The sequence below is a fragment of the Canis lupus genome, chromosome 1 (genome assembly GCF_003254725.2).
Source record: "Canis lupus dingo isolate Sandy chromosome 1, ASM325472v2, whole genome shotgun sequence".
Taxonomy (NCBI): Eukaryota; Metazoa; Chordata; class Mammalia; order Carnivora; family Canidae; genus Canis; species Canis lupus.
In genome coordinates, this window is record NC_064243.1 from 110,745,751 (window position 1) to 110,768,505 (window position 22,755).

The 22,755-nt window shown below is 50.7% G+C and overlaps 1 protein-coding gene and 1 pseudogene across 3 annotated transcripts; both read right to left on the reverse strand.

The window, feature by feature from the left end:
• Positions 1-24: 24 nt before the first annotated feature.
• Positions 25-20,359, reverse strand: PVR (PVR cell adhesion molecule). Of its 3 annotated transcripts, none has more exons than XR_003127045.3 (9): positions 20,085-20,359; positions 16,899-17,258; positions 12,271-12,573; positions 11,208-11,325; positions 8,518-8,666; positions 7,553-7,669; positions 5,781-5,812; positions 4,136-5,343; positions 25-476 (listed from the first exon to the last, which is right to left on the reverse strand). XR_003127045.3 is itself a non-coding variant. In XM_025424714.3 (8 exons), exons 1-8 carry the CDS (start codon positions 20,149-20,151, stop codon positions 5,272-5,274), a joined length of 1,218 nt encoding a protein of 405 aa, XP_025280499.3. In that variant the 5' UTR covers positions 20,152-20,359; the 3' UTR covers positions 25-5,271. The 3 variants fall into 3 exon arrangements, 1 of the variants encoding a protein (XP_025280499.3); XR_003127044.3 differs by having other exon boundaries at positions 3,915-5,343; XM_025424714.3 differs by having other exon boundaries at positions 25-5,343.
• LOC112645636 (haloacid dehalogenase-like hydrolase domain-containing protein 2) lies at positions 13,452-15,632 on the reverse strand (annotated as a pseudogene).
• Positions 20,360-22,755: the final 2,396 nt, after the last annotated feature.

A 22,755-nucleotide genomic window follows, 5' to 3' on the forward strand; every position in this document is an offset into this window, starting at 1 on the left:
CTTTCAAATAATGACTTTGATTCCTTTGCATTATTAAAAGTCAAGGTTTAATATGGAAAATTTAGACAGTATGAGCTCAAAAAGAAGAGAGTAACATTCAGTCATCTTCCAACTACCCAGAGAGTCACTGCTAATAAATACCAGAGATCCAGACTTCTGTTGTCCCTTCTGCAGCCTTCCTCTGGGCTCTTCCCTAACCCCAGAGGACAGGTCCTGAGTGGTCCAAGCCTCCCAAGCAGTCCTCTTCTCTTGGCTAGGGATTGGTTGAGCAGTGGATGACGCTGGCCAATGATGCCCGAGAAGAGGCTGCTGGGGAATTTCACCCAGGACACGCTGGTCTGTTTTTCCAGGTCTGGGTCTGGTTGTGATGGCAGGAATGCAGCAGCCATCTTGGCACCAGCCTGAGGATGATGCCAACGAGTGGTGGAAAATAGAACAAACAGCAGAGTTGCAGAGCTGAACTCCACACACGGTGCCTGGAGTAGAAACAGACAATCCGGTTCCTTGTTTTTAATCTGGGCCTGGGGAGCAGTGGGGAGAGGGGCGCTCTCTGCTCTTGGAACGAACCTGAAGCATTCTCACCATCACATTTTTATATACTGATGGAGATTCTCTCATTGACTGGCCTCTACCTAGGCTCCCCCGCACACTTCCTATGAGGTCTGAGTTTTGGACTTCTGTGTTCATGTCTGTTTTGTCCAAATTTGGCAAGTATCCTCCTAAGTCAGCTATTGGCCCTTGATAGCACTTGCCCTCCACGTCTGATAGGTTCCTCCTCCCCGCTCCCCCCACTCCCCAGGTGGTATCTGGTCATCCTGGCCTGTCTTCAGTAAGAATCTTGTCAGGTTAGGTTAGCCAGGATCCCCCTTACATCTGATTTACCTCTTAGTAATATCCCACCTGCTGCCCCCCACCTGCTCCTTGGTTATAAAGTCCTACTTGCCCTTGCTGTGTTCAGAGTTGAATCTAATCCCCCACCCACTCCCCACACGATCCCATTGCAATGGGTCTATTGCAATGGCCCCTCCCCTTGAAGAAAGTCTGCCTTATTGTGCTTATAAAGACTTATTAAAGAACTTTTCTCCTTAAAAGTTAGAATACTATTTTTTTCTTTAAGATTCACCCATCCTTGGGGCACCTGGGTGGCTCAGTGGGTAAGCATCTGCCTTCAGCTCAGGTCATGATCCCAGGATCCAGCCCCACGACAGGCTCCCTACTCAGCGGGGAGTCTGCTTCTCCCTCCCCTCCCCACCCATGCTCATGCTCTCTCTCTCTCACACAAAAATAAATAAATAAAAATCTTCAAAAAAAAATTCACCCATCCTTCACTTCATGAATTTAATTGGTTCTTAAAAATTCGGCTCCTAAGAGCTGGGAAACATTTTTTTCTATAAAAATTTTAAAGTTTAAAAAAAAAAAAAAAAAAATTTAAGTTTTTTCTCTTATTGTAGTAAAACTAACATATAAAATCAATCATTTTGGGGCACCTGGGTGGCTCAGTGGTTGAGCCTTTGGCTCAGGTCATGATCCTGTGGCCCTGGGATCAAGTCCCGCATGGGGCTCCCTACAGGGAGCCCTCTTCTCCCTCTGCCTGTTTCTCTGCCTCTCTCTATCTCTCAAGAATAAATAAATACAATCTTTTAAAAAATTAAAAAAAATAAAAATTGATCATTTTAACCACATTTATTTTTTGATAATTTTAACCATTATATTATATTATATTATATTACTTATTTGAAACAGAGAGGGAGAGGGAGAGAATCCTCAAGCAGATTCCGTGCTCAGCGTGGAAACCGACACAGGGCTCCATTCATGACCCTGAGATCATGACATGAGCCAAAATCAGGAGTCAGACACTCAACGGTCTGAGCAACCAACTGAGCCATCCAGGCGCCCCTCATTTTAACCAATTTAAAATGTGCAGCTCAGTGGCATTTAATACATTACAGTGCTGTGCAACCATCACCACTATTTCCAGAACGTTTTTTCAATCGTGCAAAAGGGAAACCTTGAACCCATTAAGTGGTCCTTCACTGTCACCTCCTTCCCTCAGGCCTTGGCCACCACTGATGGCTTTTCTGCCTCTTTGGATTTGCCTACGCCGGACATTTCTTGCAAACGGAATCCTACACTATGTGGCCTTTTGAGCATTGGCTCAGAACTCCTTTTCCTCCCGGTTGGAGCAGAGTCAGCTGAGGGAGGGTTTGGGGCTATTTTAGGCTCTCCATCAGACACTGTCCCCTTCCTTCTCCAATATTGATCATCGGGTTTTTTCTCAATTTTATGTGAAGTTTTTCTGACTCCTATACCAAAATTCTGGGTCTGCTCTCCACTCCTGGCTCTTGTGGAATTCACAGATGCTCCCCCCACTGAAACCAGTGGTCACACCCATCATTGCCCAGCACAGAGGCTTCTAGGAAGGACCATTTATAGTATCTATCACAACAGCAGGGGCACATACTCTTTGATTAGCAATTTCACCTCTGGAAGTATGTCCTACACTTATGTGTCAACATGAGCTGGGGTGTGACAGCATGTAAGGCCACTCATTACAACTCTGTAATGGTAAAGGGGCAGAAATACTACAAACGCCCATCCAGTAGGGGCTTGGTTGAAAAAGTCCTCAGCTACCCAGGTACCCCACTATGTGACTTTTTGTAAAAACACTAAAGACACTCTCTTAGAATTCCCAGAAACCTTAGTAATAAAAGAAAAGTGCAGAACAAGTGTCTGGGGGTGCCTGGGTGGCTCAGTGGGTTAAGCGTCTGCCTTTGGCTCAGGTCATGATCTCAGCATCCTGGGATCCAGCCCCGCATCAGGCTCCCTGCTCAGCGGGAAGCCTGCTTCTCCCTCTCCCTCTGTCTGCTGCTCCCCTGCTTGTACTCATGCTCTCTCTCTCTCTCTCAAACAAATAAAATCTTGTTGAGGACTTTGAGATAGGGAGCTCAGTCTGGATGACCCGAGTGGGCCTGGTGTGATTACAGGGTTCTATAAAGGAAAGAGAGAGGCAAGAAATTTGGAGGAGGGAAGTGGGAGAATGGGGAGGAAAGGCCATATGATGGGCCATATGAAAAGGGATGCCAGCAGCACTCCTAGAAGCTGGAGAGGCAGGGAATGGATTCTTCCCTGGAGCCTCCAGAGGAACCAGCCCTGCTAACACCTTGATTTTAGCCTAGTGAGACTCTGGACTTCTGACCTCCAGACTGTGAGAGAAGAATTTTGTGTGTTAAGCCACTAAGTTTGTGGTGATACAATTCCTCCATCTAAAATATGCTATTCAGGGATGCTTGGGTGGCTCAGCAGTTGAGCATCTTCCTTTGGCTCAGGGTGTGATCCTGCAGTCCTGGGATCGAGTCCCACACCGGACTCCTTGCGGAAAGCCTACTTCTCCCTCTGCCTGTGTCTCTGCCTCTCTCTCTGAGTGTCTCATGAGTAAATAAATAAAATCTTAAAATAAGATGTGCTATTTAGGGGCACCTGGGCAGCTCAGTGGGTTAAGCATCTGTCTTGGGCTCAGGTCATGATCCTGGGGTTCTGGGATTGAGTCCTGCATCAGTCTCCCTGCTCAGTGGGGAATCTGCTTCTCTCTCCCTCTGCCCTTCCTTTCTGCTTATTCTCTCTCAAATAAATAAACAAATAAATAAAATCTTTAAAAATGTAGGATCAGACACTTAACCCACTGAGACACCCAAGTGACCCCTTGACTCAGGTTCTTGCTCCCACACCTCTGGTTTTGTTCACACAAAACAGCCTGTCTCCAATTCTTATGAAAGACCTCCCCTGCACACAGACACTTGAGGTGTAATAAATTAACTTTAAGAAAGTATTTGGGGCTGGGGGCTGGATAGGGGTTCATGTAGTAGCAATGTGGCCAACCTCCCATTTATCTCTCCTTGCCATCCCTTACACCTTACCCCTTATGGAGGCTGTTCACACTCTCCCTTCTACCCTGAGTGAATCCCAAGAACTTCTTTTCTCTTGTACAGCAGCTCATGCCTCATGCTCCAGTTTAGCATTCTGGCCCATGGTCTTTCCTGCCAAGTCCTTCCCCAACAGACAGGTCTCACTGTTAGAGGAATTCTGGTGCCTGCCTCCAAGGTCAGAGTCTGTTGTAAAAGAAATGGGTCAGTTGTACCTGAGAAGTTCTCCCTCTGGGATGTTGGGCTGTATCCTCCCTGGTCTGAGGGCCGTCTGTATGGCTTGCACAGCTGTGGTTTCTGCTCTCCTAGAACCTTTTCCTCCTTGTTTTCGACACTTTGCTTTCTTTGGTGGGGTACTGGCTCCCCTTCTCTGATGTCCTGTCAACCTCCGATGTCCTGTCAATGCCAGGCCCCAAGTCTTGGCAGAAGGTGCCAGGAACTTGCATCCTCCAAGTTTATGTCTACCATTGTTTCTGCTCCTCAGAGTGCCCTAGCAGCTGAGTTCCAGCCTCGGCTTCTCTTCTGGATAAGGCTGGCGGCTCTCTCTTGTAATCACAGGGATTCCACTGACATGGAGATTCAGAAGGTCAAGGCCAGAGGTCAGATTCTTACAAAACTTTGCTGGCACTTGCAATAGTCTGTGTGGCCCCACAATGACAATGCAGGAAAGGGTTAATCTTGCCCAAAGTAAGATTTAGCCCTTTCCTTTGCCCCTGGCTCTGGGAGGCAGGGAATCTCTAAGCCCCTGGGAGTATCCTGGCTGATAAGAGTCTTATTTTGCCTGGGGCTGTGGGCAGCACCAGTGAGTCTATGATAACAGTGTGATTTATAGTGAGGCTTTGCCGTAGGGAGGTGCTGGAGACTAAGTCAGTTCCATGGGTGGTCAGCCGGTGTCTGCAATGATGGACTCCCCAATAAAAACCCTGGAAACCAAGGCTCAGCTGAGCTTCTTCGGTTGGCAGGACTCTGTGTTGACACATATCATTGCCAGGAAAAATCAGTACTGTCAGTGCAAGTGAAAGCTGGTGCCAAGACTCTTCTGGATGGTGCCTCATGCGACTTTTCATGCTTCTGATCTTAATCTCATACTTTCGTTGTAGTAAACTGTAACCATGAGCACAACCACTTTCCTGAGTTCTGGGATTCCTTCCGGTGAATAACTGAACCTGAGAGGGAGGGGTCGTGGGGACAGCTGGACTTGCACCTGCCACTGTACGTCTTGAGGTCTGGCATGAGAAGGGTGGCCACTCTCTTTGAAGGGAGACTGCATCCACTGGGCCAGGGTCCAGCTGCAAAGTCCATTCCTCCCCAGTCCCAGTCTCTCTCCAACAGTGGTGACACTGTCACCTTGTCACCTGGGGCTGTTTGTCTGTGGATCCTGGGAGGAGCTGGCATCAGGGTTCACAGCTGTATAGATGACATGCTAGAAGGCAGATATTCAAACTTTAGCCTCAGGGCCCTTCCAAACACTGAAGCTCAGGGTGAAAACAGCTGCAGACCTGTCCCCTCCCCTCTCCCTGGAAGCCAGGGCAGTACTTCTTAAGGTATGGTCGTGAGTGGGGAGGCATGGGTCATTTATGGAAATGCAGATCCCCAGACCCCAGCACAGGCCCACCAGACCAGACTCTCAGAGGGAAGGACCTGGGAACCTGCATTTTGGGCAAACTTTTCAGGGGAGTCTGCCCAGCAGGAAAGGTTGGGAACCACTGCTCCAGGTATTTGGAGAAAAGATCCAGGACCTGGCTCCTGACACCATGCTGGCTTTTGGTTAAGCGCTGTGGGTGCCCAGAGGTGTCTGTCCCCTCCTTGGGAATGTCCATGCAGACTCCACACCCTCCTCATCTCCACCACCATACTTACGCCATTAGCAGTGGAGCTGCGTTGGTTCTGACCTAGGGAAAGAAGAGGAGAAGTTGTCAGGAATGAATGACAATGCTGGAAAGCATGGCAGGAGGACACATGTGGGTGTCAGAGCCCCTTGAATTCTTGGCCCCAATTCTGCCATTGACATGGAGGAGCCACTCCCCACAGTGGTTATTCGTAAAACAGGACTGGGGTATATGCCTCACACAGCTATTCATGTAGTTATTAAGTATAAATAGATATTTATTCAGCATGGGTTCTAGAATACGATAGAAGGCTTCAAATCCCAGCCCTGTTCTTTAGGAGCTGTGTGACCTCAGGCAATTGACTCTCTGTGCCTCGGTTTTCTCAACCATCAAACAGGGATTTATTTAGCAAATAGGAAATGTCTACTTTGTGCCAGGTGCATGCTAGGTGCTGCAGGTACAGCTATGAGCAAAACAGACACAAATCCCTACTCTCATGGAGTTCAGATTAATCATAGTAATAGTATTGGCGGCAATAGTTATTAGAGCCTACATAGAGCCAGCATGTGGCTTATGACGAGCCAAATGCTGCGCCAAGCACTTTACCTGTATGATGAGGTACAGTTACTCCCATTTCACAGAGGAGGAAACTGAGTCAAAGAGAGTCGGTCATTTGCCCTTGATGACACAATTAATAAAGTGGTAGAATGAGGGCCCTGGAGATGCCATACTTCATAAATACTTCCTCAAGTGTCTCCTGTGTGCCCGGCCCCCAGTGGGAGGTGGGGCTGGGGACACAGCCATGACCATGACAGTTCTAGCTCTGCTGTTCTGGGGATCACAGTTCTCTGGAGAGACAGATAAGTCCCCACACAGTGGCATCCCAGAGTGGGCAAGGGCTGGGATGGGGGATGGGGAAGACCAGAAAAGGTGCTAGGCTCACTCTGGGAGATCAGAAAGGGCTTCCTGGAGGAGGCGGCCTCCAGCGGGGCTGTGAGGAGGCAGTTTTGTTTAGCGGTTGAGGGTATAAGCTTTGAGGGCAACAGAACCGCCCTCTCTGCCTGACCTTCTGGCTGTGCACCTGTTGGCAGACCTCATCTCTCCAAGCAAACATTTCCTTGTCTCTACTGTGGGGCTCATGGCAGGACTCACTTTGCAGGGTGGTAGTGAGCATTTGAGAGGGGCATTGCACAGAAAGTCCCTTTCACCACAGGTATAAAGTGCTCTGGAAAATGTAGCTCTTCTTATGCAGCCAAAGGACTTCACCAGAAGGAGCCATGGGGAGGGTGCTCCAGGCAGAGGGACAGCCTGGGTGGAGCCCTTGAGTCAAGAGCATCAGGCCCTTGGGATGCCTCGGTGGCTCAGCAGTTTAGTGTCTGCCTTTGGCTCCGGTCATGGTCCTGAGTCTGGGAATTGAGTCCCACATGGGTTCCGTGCGAAGGGCCTGCTTCTCCCTCTGCCTGTGTCTTTGCCTCTCTGTGTGTCTCTCATGAATAAACAACTAAAAAATCTTAAAAGAAAAAAAGAGCATCAGGACCTTAAGAGGTGGGGATCAGAGTGCCAGCTGCTACCCTTACTCCCTAAACATTTGTAAAAGGAATCACCGATCCAATGAACAAGAGCCTCTGAACTTAAGTGTCCTCAGGTGTAAAATGGGGGAACCTCATGGTACTGAGGAGGCTGCCATGCATGGGGCTTAGTATAGATCTTAGTATAGGCTGCCATGGTGGCCAACCATGGCAGTTGTAATAATGCTCATTCACTGCTGACAGGCAGGAGATGTGCCAAAGAGGAAGGACTCACGGGGGCGTCTGTACAGCAAGAAATATAACAGCAACCCCAGGACCACAATGATCCCGGCCACAGCTCCACAAATGATGATGGTCACAGTGGACAAGCCGTGCTTGTTGGGAGGTTTTTCTGCAAGAACAAAAGGAAGCAGAGTTAGGTTCAGAGGCTTCTGGGGTCTTCACCTGCCCTTAAACGTTACTCCTCATCCTTTAGGGAAGCTACTGCTCTGTCTCTCAGTCTATATAGTTAGGAGGACCTGATCCCACCCCCTGGTTCCTAGGACAGGACTTTTACCCAGGTCTGGCCAGTCAGAGCATTTCATTCTCTGAAGCTATTGTGATTGATTCATAGGGAGGCTGTGACCCCAGTTAAGCCAATGACAGCCAACCCTGGGACTTTGGCTAGAGCTACTGGAAGTGGTATATTCTCTCCCCTGGGATTACTAGATGGGTGAGATGGGAGGCTATAGCTGCCAAGGGACAGCTCACCTTCCTGAGAACACAGAGAAAAGCAGAGACAAGAGATGTAAAGGGAAGTTCCTGGGTTTCACAGTTGGAGCATCTGGATCCAACTGTACCTGAAGGTGCATTTTCAATAAAGTCCCGTTTTTGCTTAGACTATTTTGAGTTGTCCTTCTATCAATTTCAGTTGATAGAGACTCTTGCCTAATATACTTGGGAAGGCCTTTCTGAGACCCTGGGGACAAGCCTCCTGCAACTACCCAACCCTGGGTTTGCAGAGGGGGTTATCCAGCAGGCTGTACAATAGTTTCAGTGGTACAGATGTTAACAGAGACTAAAGCTGACTGCATTGGTCCTTTCATGAGGGGGATTGGGGGGAGATGGGAATCAGAAAGCATTCTTGTGTCTGAGGACTCTCTTAACCAGGGAGCACTTCCAAACTCCTCCCTCAGAGGGAATCCTGCTGGGACTTCCTCCTTCGGTCCCTCTATTCTTACCACCCAAGGGACTCCTCACCTCTGACCAGGATGCTCAGTTCTGCCTGGCCAGTCCCTAGGGCGTTGCTGACACGGCAGATGAAAGTCGTGTTGATTGACTCGTCCACGGTATGGATCAGGAGCTGCGAGCCCTGGGCCACAGCAGAGGGCGGCAGGGGACCCACAGTCCTGGGAGAGACAGATGGGTGAAGTGGCAGGTGTGAGCTCTCACTGTGTACTCATGCTGTCTCTGATCAAAGTTGAGAGCAACCCTGGAGTTCCCCGACTCTTCCACTCACACCCACATCCAACCCATCAGCGGGTCCCACCCATCTCACCTCCAAAACCTCTCTGGACTCCAGCCCCTCTGCAGGCCTCCCCAGCCACCACCCCGGTCCGATCCCCCAGCTTCTGGGCCACCTTGGCTACCTTTTCATGGGACTCCCTGCCTCTACCCCACCCCCACCACACTGTCCCCTATGAGCAGCTGGAGAGATCTTGTAAGTACTAACTTTTCACATCCTTTCATTATTCAGAGCCTTCCTGTGGCTTCTGCCTCACCCTGCATAAACCCAAAGTGCTAACACAGCCACAGACCCCATCCACCGGCTGCAGATACCTCGGACCACACTGTCTGTTACTCTCCCCTTTGCTCTGTATCCACAGTGGCCTACGAGTTCATCTTCCAACACTCCAGTTAGGCTTCCACTGCAGGTCTTTGCACATGCTGTTCCCTCTGCCTGGAATGCTATTCCCCCGGGTATGTGCACGGCGCATCCTCACTTCCTTCAGGCCTGGGCTCAGACGTCACCTTAGCGACAGCCTTCTTGGCCAGCTTATTGCAACTGCAAAACCCCCCACCCCTCCCCGCTCTGCTTTACCTCTTCCCAGCATTTATCCCCATCGGACACACTACACCTCACAATGTTATTTTGTTTATTGTTTCCCTCCCCTGCTAGGACGGAGCACCAGGACGGGAAGGAATGTGGCCTGTCTCATTTACTAGGGTGTGTTGGCCAGTGGGATCTGGCACACGGTAAACAGCGGACACATTTCAGTTTAATGGACAGAGAAGATGCAAGCACGGAGTTCTGGGCGCTTGGCAGAGCTGGGATGGAAACCCAGCCATGTGGGCTCAGCAGCCTGGATCACGGTGCTTTGAGGCAGGACGGGGAGGCGTCAGCCAACACCACTCACTGGAAGACCCAAGGCCACGATTCCTTAGAGGCACAGCTGTGCCCATCCACCGAGCCGGGCAGGTGGGGATGATCACCCCTGCTGGCATCTGCATGCTAGCAAGAGGGACGCGAGCTCCCTATCTCTCTTGCAGGGGGCGTTAAATAATTGATGGCATGCACATAGGATGGAACGGAATCCCAGCAGCACCGCAAAGGGGGTTGCGGGTACTCTGAAGTGCATAAGAGGTAAAAACAAAACAAAACAAAACGAAACAAAACAAAACAAAACAAAAAACCCCTGAAGGATGGAGAGAGGGATGGATTGATGGACATGATTGAGCAGGTCCAGGAAAGTATGAGTGGGAGAAATCCACATAGGGGGTTTCTGAGCGCTCCCTGGCAAAGTCTTACAGCTTTTTTTGTATGTCTACAAATTCTCCCGATGAGATGCTGGGGAGCACGGGGATGCGGCTCTGAGAGCTGACACGGAAAGGCGTTCCCGAGACGGAGGGAGAGAAGCGTAGAGAACAGAAGGCGGGAGGGGTATGGGGTAACGGTGGATATTTCTGGGCACTTGACTACACGTTCTTAGTGTTTTCTTTTTGCTCATAACTGGATTGTCTGAAGTTTCTATAACGGTCATAAGTTTGATTGTAATTAGAACAAAAGCCCGATGCGAATTAAGTAAAACTATCGATTCCTTTGCTTTTTGCTTCCCCCACTCTTCCCCCCAGCCTTGGTATGAATCCAAGGAGATCTGAGTGCTCTGCGCCTCAGTTTCCTCATCCAGAGAATGGGGACAGCACCCGCTCTGTCAGAAGTGACTGAGCAGGTTACATGAGGTGACCTGGGAGGTGGCACAGTCCCGAGGTTAGGAGGTTAAGCCAGATGCTGATTTGAGAGCCACTTCTACACCCTTGTGGCCGCGGGACCCGTGCAGATGATGGTGGTTACTGGGGCCCGGCTTAAAGAACCCCGGGCGCGGTGATGATGCTGCCTGTGCACGGAGTGTGGGGAATCACACGGGATGAGGTGGCCACCGGCACACAGCAGGCCACGCAAAAGAGCAGGTGTAACAGCGAACCTGAACCGACCTCTCATAAACTGTTCATACAAGACAGAAAGTTCACTGGGGTCTAAAGTCGACTTCTCTCTTTTTACTTTCTTGTACCCACCTTCTTCCCAAGACCCAGGGGTCCAGGCCCCAAATTCTCCTCCCTCAGACCCAGGAATCCAGGTCCCCAGGCTCTCCTTCCTCAGACCTGAGGGTCCAGGCCCCCAGCCCCCTCCTCCCTCAGACCCAGGGGTCCAGGCCCCAAACTCTCCTCCCCCAGACCCAGGAATCCAGGCCCCCAGGCTCTCCTCCCTCAGACCCAGGAATCCAGGCCCCAAACTCTCCTCTCTCAGACCTGGGAGTCCATGCTCTCAGCCCCCTCCTCCCTCAGACCCGGGGGTCCAGGCCCCCAGCCCCCTCCTCCCTCGGACCCAGGAGTCCAGGCCCACAGCCCCCTCCTCCCTCAGACCCTGGAGCCCAGGTCCACCCAGGACTCACGTGCTCCAGTTATAGCCTGTGGGCTCCGGTTTGCTGCGGACGTCACAGCTCAGAGTGACCTCACTGTGGCCCATGTATAAAGTGCCATCATAGCCGGAGATGGAGACTTCGGGAGGGTCTGAGGGAAATAGACACACAGGTTCAGAGACAGGGACTCCTCAGAGGGGCCTAAAGATACGTGGGGTCATGGCATAATGAGAAAAGGCCTCAATGGGCTTCAGGAATAGCCCGAGACAGAGAGGCCTTTGAGGAGTCTGGGGCAATGGATCTCTTCAGAGAACAGCAGGCCAAAAGTCCTTGGCAGGGTGGGGGCTAGGGGGGTGCTGAGAAGGCTTCTGGGGACCTGCTCCTCTGTACTCATTTTCCTTGGTAGCCAGGTCCTGGCATTCTGTAGGTCTCCTGTAAGAAAAGGCCTCTTAGGTGCCCATAACCCACAGGAACATATATTCAAGGCTCTGACAAGTCCTGCCAGGAAGAATCCTGGATGGCTCTGCTTCAGCTGCTGCTTATCCATCCCAAATGTGATAGACAGGGAGGACTTTTCAAAGTCCTCATGGGCAAGGCCAATGAGACAGAGTGTTTTTTTTTTTTTTTTTTTAATGGGGAGGAGCCAGTGTTGATCCCTCTTCCCTCAGACCCAGTGGCAATGTTGCAGGTGTCCAAGGAAGACAGTACCTGAGGGAATCAGTGTAGCAGCTGCCCAGGAGGGAATATTCAGAAACCCAGTGTAGACAATGGTAGGCAGTGTAGAAAATGGACAAGGGAGTTGGGGTAGACAGTGCAGTAAACAGTGTAGCAATGCAGGCAAGGTCAGTGTAGACAGTTGCCTAGGGAAGCAGGTGGAGGCAGTGTGCGTAGGCCGGGTTCAAGGGAGTTGGGAGAGACTGTGGGGTGTCAGTGTAGACAGTGACCAGGAGAGCCAGGGTAGACAAACCAGGGTGCAGCGTGGACTGTCGCCTAAGAAGCTGGTACAGACCATGAAGGATAGTGTTGTTTGTGGCCCGGGGGCCCCGTGTAGACAATGTAGCGGTCCTTGTGCTTGCTCACGTTTGGGCACACTCACAAGGCACAGCGAGAGTCACGGGCAGCAGGACGGGCTTCTTCAAGCTCTCATGTTCCACTCTGCAGGTGACATTCTTGCCGTCCACCTTGCTCGAGGGGATCAAGGTTAAGAGGCTGATGACGGTGAACGTGCCAGGCAGGTGTCCAGGCACCTGGCTCTCATTGGCCTGGCCGTCCAGGTGTGGCCAGGAGATGCGGGCGGGTGGGCGACCCTCACTGGAGACGCAGCGGGCCACGGGCACAGGCTCTGGGCTGAGCGGGCTGAACAGGACCTCCTCGGACTCAGCCTTGTTCTCGGGCTGGGCTGCGGACAGGAGGGAAAGGGACCGGTCAGTCCTCGCCTGCGGTCTTTCTACAAACATCACAGCAGCAGGGGTTGGAGGCTTGCGGGAGAGGGGCAGCTAGCTGAGAGTACAGGCGGGCCAGGTTCAAATCCCAGCTCTGTCCCTGAGCCGCTGGGTGGCTGTGGGCACATGTGCTTCTTCATCTGTCCACGGGAGATAATGACAGGATCATAGGCAATGAGAATATAAAATGGTACTTGGCACCATAAGTGCTCAGGAAACACTATTATTATTAGGAATTGAATACACTGCCTGGCTGTATCACGGGTGATGATAGGACCCAGCCCTGCCTTCAGGGGCTACACCGTCAAAGAGGAAGACAGATTTCCCGAGAGAGTGTGGCAACCCGCAGTGGGCAAGGCTGGGGTGGGGGAATCCCAGAAGGGGTGCCTGCAGTGTTGGTGGAGTGAAGGAGGGCTTCATGGAGGAGAGGAGGGCTGAGCAGTGCTCTGCAGGTTGAGAAGGGAAGACAGGCTTAAGGTCACACAGTTCTATGGGACAGAGCTGGGCTTTTATGTGAGGTCTGACTCTAAACCCTTCATCATTATTCTGGTGATTCCCAAACCTGGAGCTCCACTTGTTTCCTTCCTCATTATTGCTTGTTATTGTTGCATTATTATGGGTTGGAGATTTCTCTTATTTTTTTAAGATTTTATTTATTCATGAGAGAGAGAGAGAGAGAGGCAGAGACAAAGGCAGAGGAAGAAGCAGGCTCCACGCAGGGAGCCCTATGTGGGACTTGATCCCAGGACTCCAGGATCACGCCCTGGGCCAAAGGTGGCGCTAAACCGCTGAGCCACCCAGGGATCCCCCTGGAGATTTCTCTTAAATATGACTCATGGTTGTGGGTTTTTTGGTGTGTGTGTGTGTTTTCTTTTTGGTAAAATACTGGTACTTTTAATGTTACATAACTTTCCAAAATAAAAGTGACAACAGTATGCAATAGGCATCTGTAACGAACAGGTTATTAAAGGAAATTTTAAATTAAAATCAAGTTCGAAGTTTAAATTAGTCATCTCTGGCTAACGCAGAGAAAAAGAAGTCACTGTGCTGGGACTGATCTAGTAGATAATCTAGTTTTCTACATCTGTGAAAGCAAATTCACTCGATCACTTGGGCTGAACGACAATTTGTTTTGCTTTTCCTGACTTGTATTCCACTTAGCACTTCTTCCTCTTTTTTTTTTTTTTTTTTAAAGATTTTATTTATTTATTTGACAGAGAGAGAGAGAGAGAGAGTGCACAAGCAGGGGGAGTGCCAGGCAGAGGGAGAGAAAGAAGCAGGCTCTCTGCCAAGCAAGGAACCTGATGTGGGGCTTGATCCCAGGACCCTGGCATCATGACCTGAGCCGGGAGGCAGACACTCCACCGGCTGAGCCCCCCAGGTGCCCCACGGGCACGTCTGATAGATTTCACAGCTGAACCCAATATTAAAACTACAGCCAAAAATAAAAATAAAAATACAACTACAGCCAAATACGCTTTTCAACACATTATCTTCTCATTTACAAAATGCCATGCAAGTTTATTCACAATCCGAACACCGCCCCCTCCCAAAGTACCAGCAAGGAGATGGCCGAGAACACGACTCCTTATGGAACCTCCCTCCCAGCCCTGCCTAACCTGAGGACTATTTTAAAAGGAATGGCCTAAAATCTTAGCTTTCACTTTCTTTGAGTCTCATCATCTTTTACAAAACAGAACAAAAGACATAAGCAAGGCTTAGGGGCTGGCTGCAATGTAACACCTTTCTTTCTAATTGATGTACAGTAGAGGAGGGTTGGTCTGCGTCTATCTGTGCTGGCATGGATTTAGGGAGGGATTAATTCCACACACGAGAAGCTGTGTTTCCAGTTGCTTCTGATTCACATAAGGGGTCATGATAGACTCTGCAGAATGTGGCCTACAGCCCAAGGGAAGCTCTCACAAAGTTGAGGAGACTGATTAGTATTTTTCTTCATCTGCTGCTTGATACTTCCCAGTTGTTACTAAGACACCCAGTGTGCCGACATTCTGAGCCCCACCAACATCATCCCCGCAATCTTCTATCATCATGGCCTCTTCAGATTCATGGCCAGCACCCTGCAATGCCTCCACAAAGGACATTTTCTCTGGTTTTCCCACTACAGTGGCCTCGGTGTCTGTGGCCTACTCTAAAGCCATCAGGAACGGCACCCCATCCGGGAGTAACCAGGACACCCAATTCAGAATTTGATAATGAAAGTGTTCTGGTGCCAAGCCTATGACCACAGCATTAGGATCACTTGTTCATATTTCTCTGAAATCAGGTAGGGGCTGATCATCTATTAGTAGGATATGTCCAACCTGTTTCTGCTCTACGAAATTTTATTTTTTTTAGAGAGACAGAGAGTGAGTGAAGGCTTGTTCTGAGGGTAGGGGGTGGGGCAGAGGGAGAGGAAGAGAGAGAACCCCAAGCAGATTCCATGCCCAGCGTGCAGCCCGACATGGGGTTTGATCTCATGACCCTGAGATCATGACCTGAGCCGAAATCAAGAGTCGGACACTCTACTAACTGAGCCACCCAGGCGCCCCCCTGCTCTACTAAATTTCTGGCTGTAATCAGAGAAGTGAATATTTCATCTTCAGAGATCTCAAACACCAAATTTTTCAATCTTTCCAATAGGTCTTGCTTGTTCTCTCTGGTTGTATTGGTCACACACCTAACCATGACAGAAGTTAACCATATAACCTTTTATGAGCTTCCTCTGCGCCTCACACAGCTGCAATTTGAGTGCGAAGTGTGCCACCCAGGTCCACCAAAAGAGCTTTAACCCACAGTGTGGAGCACTTCCCCCAGCTTCGTCCTCAGCAAAGGCCCCTGCTAACAGGAAAGGCAGCATGGTGGTGGTGGTGTCCTTGAATCCAGCCCCAGGCGCCAGTGACGCAGCTGCTAGAAGCCGGGAACGGGGCCCAGGGCCGCTCACTGGTTCTGTTTTACCCTCATCCCGAACTGTAAGACCTGAAGTCCCAGGTTTGCTGAAATGACAAGCACCACCCATGGTTGGGTGCTGTGTGCTCGGCCCTGGTTCCAAGCACTTGATTGTGCAGGAGTCACTCTTGTAAGGTCTGGATCAGTTCCTGGCCACTAAACGCTAAGTACATGTCAGCTTTCACTGTGATCCTCGTAGTGATCTCCATTTCACGGAGGCATAGAGACTTCCTACTCAATTTCAAAGAGGAAATATTCTGTATTATTCTTCCTAGTGCTCAGGAAAATGAACCACGAGTCTTCTACAATGCCTGGGGGTGTCTGGGCCCCGCTGGGGAAAGCCTCCACTACCGGTGTCAGAGTCACTCTCCTTCTGGTTGGTATAATTCAAATTCCTTATCAAAGGGAGAAACAGGGGGATCCCAGGGTGGCTGTTCTGATCCTGTGGTTTGGTGCCTGCCTTTGGCCCAGGGCGTGATCCTGGAGTCTTGGGATCGAGTCCCACAGCGGGCTCCCTGCATGGAGCCTGCTTCTCCCTCTGCCAGTGTCTCTGCCCCTCTCTCTCTGTCTCTCTCATGAATAAATAAATAAAATCTTTAAGAAAAAAACAAACAAAGATAGAAACAGTGGTTGACAGCCATCAGGAGCCCACAGCTGGCCTCTGTTCTAAGGTTCAGCTGGATAAACTCCTGAGACTCTCAGGAGAGCTTTGTGAGGGCAGCACTCTCGTCACTAAGCATATTCTACAGGCGAGGAAAGGGGGAATCTGAGATGAAAGCACTTGCTAAGAGATGCCTGGGTGCCTCAGTGGTTGAGTGTCTTCATGCTCAGGGCATGATCCTGGGGTCTTGGGATCAAGTCCCCTATTGGGCTCCCTGTGGAGAACCTGTTCCTCCCTTGTGTGTGCCTCTGCCTCTCTCTCTGTGTCTCTCATGAATAAATAAATTTAAAAATACGTTTGTTTTTTTAAAGAAAGCACTTGCCCAGCTAGTAGTACCCAACTGGGAAGCAAGCCCTGGCCTCCCTGCTTCTCAGGCCCCTGCCGGGACTCCCCCTGACTTCCCCTGTTCCCCATTCCTACCCACCCTCCTCCATGCTCTGCCCTCAGCCTGCAAGAGCTTTTAAGATCTTACACTCCAGGATCCCAACTCTCCTCCTAGCCTCCAGCCCCTTCCCTCTCTGACTTCCCTCCCTGCATACCCTCCCCCCCCCCCACTCTGGCCCTCCCATCACTGCCTCATCTCCTCCTTTTGTCCCCACAGAATCTGCCCCTCCATCCCTGCACCTCCTCCCCCCAGCCCCTACCCCCCCCTTTAATCCGTGCTCCTCTGCTCACCCAACACCCGGAGCCAGGTATGGGCACTCCTGCTGCCCTCGGGGAACATGGCAAAGCGGCAGGTGTAGTTGGCTTCATCATCTGCGCGCAGTCCCCGCAGGGCCAGTGACCCGTCCCGCAGCTCCTCACCAGGCCTGGCGGCCACAAACTCCAACCGCCCAGGCTCCGGGAAGCTGGGGCCCTGCGTGGGGTGGAAGACCGCCACATTGAAGTCCTCTCCTGCCGCATCTCGCCGGGTCCAGGTCACCTGTGTCACGTGCACCCCATGCTCCAGTGGCGGCAGTTGGCAGGACAACTCTGCAGTGTCGCCCAGGAGGCCATGTACCTGAGCCGGCGCCAGCACACCCACTGTCACGGGCCCTGCAGGGAAACACAGGGCAGGGTCAGACCTGGCGTTGGAGGTCTGGATGCCGAGGGGCACCACCCACTGGCACCCCCACCATCCCAGCCCCTACCCGGGTCTGCAACCATCCCCACAGCTTCGCTGTGCTGTTATTACCATATTTCCCCAATCTCAGCATCATCGATGCTTTAAATTGTGGTCCATATTGTGGTTAAAAACTTAAATCTGCCATTTAAACCATTTTAAGGTGCCCAATTCAGTGGCAATGAGTCATGTATGTAACTATTACTACTATCTAGTTCCAGAACGTTTTCATCGGCTCAGTGTTATCAGTGTCACTGGGATGCTGTCATTTACAGGATGTCCGATAGAGGGGTAGGAAAAAGGAGGCAGAAACTTTAAATCTTAGAATCTATGAAATATGGTAATATTAGTATTAGTATTACTATGCATGGACCCTGATTGGGAGGTTTATAGGGGATCCTGGCACAAGAAGGGAGGCGATTATAACCCAAGGATTTTGGATCCCTTCCAATCTCTGTTGTGAGGCTTCAGGCAGGTTATTTAACCTCTCTGATTCTTTCCCAGCTTGTAATGTGGGACTAATAACAGTTAGCACAGGTTGCTTTACACAGGTCAGGGGCTGTTCTGAGTGCTTCACACATCTCTTAGCATTTTGTCCTTAAACAGCTCTTTGAGGCAAGCACTACTGTCAGCCCCACTTTATAGATGGGGAAACCAAGGCAGAGAGTCGTTTGCTCCACGTCACAGAGAGGGTAAATGGCAGAAGGGGGATTTGAACCCTGCGGTCTACACTTGGCAGTCCTGACCTTTAACCCACCAGGCTCCCTATTAAAATCTTTCAGCCTCAGCTCATAGTAGGTCTTCACTATGTCTTGGCTTTTATTGCTATGAATAAACACGGTGCTATACATTCTTATTTTTAATAATAAAGATAATGGAGACAGTGGGAAGGAGTTAAGTTCTTTGAACCCCGGTACTGCTACTCAGCAACTGTGGGTCTGTGTGCAGGTGGTTTCACTCCTCTGAGTCTAGTTTTATCATCTGTAAATTGGGGGATGGTTATAGCATCATAGGATTGTTGAGTGGACGAGACAGTGAAATCTACGTGGAGGGATTAGCATGTCCCAATGGCTCTATCAAGGTGAATGTTATAATTATTGTGTTATGAGGAAGAAGAAGCTGGGAGGTGATGGATAGGGGTGCTTAGAGCGTGCTGGGTGGAGGAGGGCATGGTTTGGACACAAGCAATTGTGGAGTGGTGAGCATGCTAACATGGGTTTGAACGCCAGCTCTGCCACTGCTGAGCTGCATGGCTCTGGGCACATGGGTCTCCTTCTCCGGTACTTTCCTCCACCAAACAGCAAGTCTCCTCCTTGCCAAGGTGCTATTAAGATGACATTGAGTGAAGTCTAATAACCACACTTTGGTGCCTATCTGTGCCAGACACTGAGCTGCTTTCTGACACGTGGCCTCCTGCAACCCTCTCCATGGCCCCATGAGATGTGCACTAGTTTTTTCATTCCTACTGGACAGAGAGGTGAGGTGCACCTCTGAGGGTTAAGCCACTTGCCTAGGCTAATGGAGGAGTAGCATAGCCTAGGGCCAACCCCGGGCCTGATCTACCCTGCACCTAGGATCCTGGGCACCAGGCTCTTCTGTCCTGGTCAAGGGAGCCCTGTCCACTATTTTTCATTTACTCATTGGACCTGCTACTTCTTGCTGGTGCCTTGAGCAAGTTACTTCCCCTCTCCATGCCTCAATCTCCTCATCTGTAAATGGAGGTCACAGTGGGACCCATATTGGAAATCTCCTTAAGAGGTTTGGGTTGGTGGCCCTCTGTGAACGCCTCAAACTGTGGGTTCCTCTTTTCTGGAGCTGTGCCCGGTGTTCTGGGAGTCACCTTTTTGGTGAGATAAGGGACCGAGTCTACATTCAGTATTAAAACTGTTCATACCAAAAAAAATAAAAAAATAAAAAAAAAATAAACTGTTCATACGAATTATCAATATCACTATGCTACCAAGTGCATCCAACTTTGCTCAGCATCCTCCCAAGACATAGTCATAAAAAGTGTCTGCCCCCCAACCCCTCCCAGCCACCCCAATCCCCAACACATTTTGTGGAAACAGAGAGCTTAGGAAACTCTCCTGAGCTCTCACAGGCATTAAATGCCAAAAGTGGGATGCCTGGGTGGCTCAGGGGTTGAGCGTCTGCCTTCAGCTCAGGGCACGATCCCTGGGCTCAAGTTCCTCATCTGGCTCCCGGCAGGGAGCCTGCTTCTCCCTCTGCCTATTTCTCTGTGCCTCTCATGAATAAATAAATAAAATCTTTTTTAAAAATGCCAAAAGCTGTTTTGAAACCAGGGCCCGCTGGAGTTCAGAGCTGTATCCCCAAGAACCTGGAACACTGACAGACACATAGTAAGCGCTGAATGCATGCAGACGTGCATGAATGAATGAATGAATGGCCATGCTCTTAGAGCCATCCTCTTGGGGTCAGAAGGGGGAAAGGGTTATGTGCCACCGCGCTCTTATCCCCCCTCCCCCATCAAGCATTCTCTGTGGGGATCAGCGGGCCAGGGTTTGGCATCTGGTGGGGGGAAGAACCGGTGAGCAGTCACAGGACTTGAGGTGGCGGCCCGTGAGTCACCCTCCGCAGTAATTTTCCAGGACCCATGGCAGCGAACTCGCTTTCTGGGAGCCCGAGGGCCCGCCGGTTTCCGCAGCCCGGGGCGCGGGGAGGCCGAGCATCTGCTGGTGGAGGCTGGTGGAGAGGGAGAGGGGGCCCAGCGGCCGCTGGCCCGCCCGGGGGTGACTCACCGGCTTCCGTGGGTGCCCAGAGCAGCAGCGGCAGCAGCGGCAGCAGCCACAGCGGCGGCGGCCACATAACTGGGTTCCTCCGGGTGCCCCTCCGCACAGCCTCTTCCCCGGATCCCGGGGTTCGCGCTCCCTCCCCGGCCGCCGCGGACGCCCAGCCACTGCCCAGAGAACCGGCAGCCTAGTAGCACCGGATCCCCGCGGGCGCTGGAAAAGCTCCCACCGACCCGCACCCCGGCTCTCCGGCGCCGGCTGAGTAGGGGCGGGGCGGGGCGGGGCGGGGCGGGGCTGCCCGTGCGCGCCTGCGCAGAAGAGGCCGCAGGCCGGCTGGGGCCGGAGCCGCCGCGTCAGGGCGCTGGGCGTCCCGCCCGGTGCTCTTGTCCTTTTTTGTTGCAGTGTCCCTAACAGAGTGTTGTATTAATTCCTGGCTTCCAGTAGAGTGATCCAGCACTTCTGTACCTTTCTCCGAGCTCACCGCAACAAGTATACTTTTTTTTAACTGCTATTTTTTTTTTTTTAAGATTTTATTGATTTATTCGTGAGAGACAGAGACAGAGGCAGAGACAGAGAGAGAAGCAGCTCCCCGCAAGGAGCCCGATGCGGGACTCGATGCCGCGCCCCGAGATCGCGGCCTGAGCCGAAGACAGATGCTCAATCACTGAGCCACGCAGGCGTCCCAATGTTTTTTTTTTTAAGATTCTATTTTTTCATGAGAGAGGCAGAGACAGAAGTAAAGGGAGAAGCAGCCTCCCTGCGGGGAAGCCCCCATGGGGGACTGAATCTCAGGACCTCAGGGTGACGACCCGAGCCAAGGCAGGCGCTCAACCACTGAGCCACCCAGGTGCCCAACAAGTGTACTCCTAAGGCCCCTCGCCTGGTTCCCCCTCTTCCCCTTCCTTCTCTCTATTTAACAACCTGTCCCCCCCCTCTCCCTTTGTGTTCTGTTTCTTAAATTCCACCTAAGTGAAACGGTTTCATATTTGTGTTTCTCTGACTGACTTACTTCACTTTTTAAAGGTCAAGTTGGCTAAGTGCGGGAGCAGACATTCCGACCTACAATCCAGACAGATCCCACGTTCTCAACCACCAGGCAGAAACTCTCTGGACTTTGGAGGCAGACAAGGCCTGGGCTTATATTGGGCAAGCTGCTCCTCCTTGCCCTCCTTACCTGAAAAACGGGCATGATAACAGTGCTCGCTTCACAGGAGGGTTTATGAGGCTTAAACAAGCCACTGTTTAGCCCAATTCCTGTATTACTCAATAGACAACAGCTATAACAATAACAACTAGTATCAATGTGTTCACGGTTATTGAATAATCCTGTCGGTGAGAATGATGTTCCACCCATTCTTAGTTTGACATAAATTCATTGAATCAGGTACTATTCCTGGCACGGGGAGGCAGCAGAAAATAATACAGACACAAATCTTCGCCTTTGTAAAGCCTGCCTTTTGCTGGAAGGAAACAGATGTTAACAGGTTAATTAATACAGAGAACACAACCCTGTCTGGTGGCGATGATGGTCAGAGAGCAACATACAACAGGGAGAAGGATGAGAGGATGAGAGATTGAGAGAGAGAGAGAGAGAGAGAGAGAGCATGATAGAGACAGATGAGAGGAATAGAGACACCTTTCAGAGACAGTGACTGGGAGATAGGGAGCAAGAAAGAGAGAAACAGATATGAAAAAAGAGACACAAGATGAGAGACCAAAAGAGAGGAGAGGCAGACACAAGGACAGACAGCCAGATGAGAGAGAATTAAGAGGTGACAGAGAGACTCAGAGAGCCATGTACTCAGACACAGAGCTTGGGAGACTCCCTGGTCCCCAGCTCTGCCCATCCTGGCTATGGTCCCCACCAGGCCCCCTAGCAGCTCTGACCCTTGTTCTGTGACATCCCTATATCTTTCTAGACAATTCCCTTTTTAGGTTTTGACCAGTTTTGTGGGTTTTTTGTCTCTTGCTGATGTCTTTGACTTGGACCTAGTGCCCGCTCATGGTATGTGGCTGTGGGTGGGTGGCTCTGATGCCTGATGTCTCTTGTCCTGGGTGCAGGTAAATTTCTGAATGGAAACATGGAGGCTGGTCTCTGTGAAAATTTTCTCCTTTTCCTCCTCCTCCTCCTCCTCCTCCTCCTCCTCCTCCTCCTCCTCCTCCTCCCTTTTTCTTCTTCTTTTAAAGATTTTATTTATTTATTTATTCATGAGAGACACGGAATGAGAGGCAGAGACACAGGCAGAGGGAGAAGAAGCAGGCTCCATGCAGGGAGCCTCCATGGAGGATCATGCCCTGGGCCAAAGGCAGGCACTAAACCACTGAGCCACTCAGGGATCCCCTCTTCTTCTTTTTTTTAAATGTAAATCTTATTTTATTTAAATTCAATTAATCACCATATAATATATTATGGGTTTCAGAGGTAGAGGTCAGTGATTCATCAGTCTTATATAACACCCAGTGCTCCTTGTATCATGCTCCCTCCTTAATGTCCATCACCCAGGTACCTCATCCCTCCCCCCACTGGGGGCTGAGTGAGCAGCCTTCAGTTTGTTTCCTATGATTTAGAGTCTTATGGTTTGTCTCCCTCTCTGATTTCATTTTATTTTTTTCCTCTCTTCCTCTATGACCCTCTGTTTTGTTTCTTAAATTCCACGTATGAGTGAGATCGTATGATAGT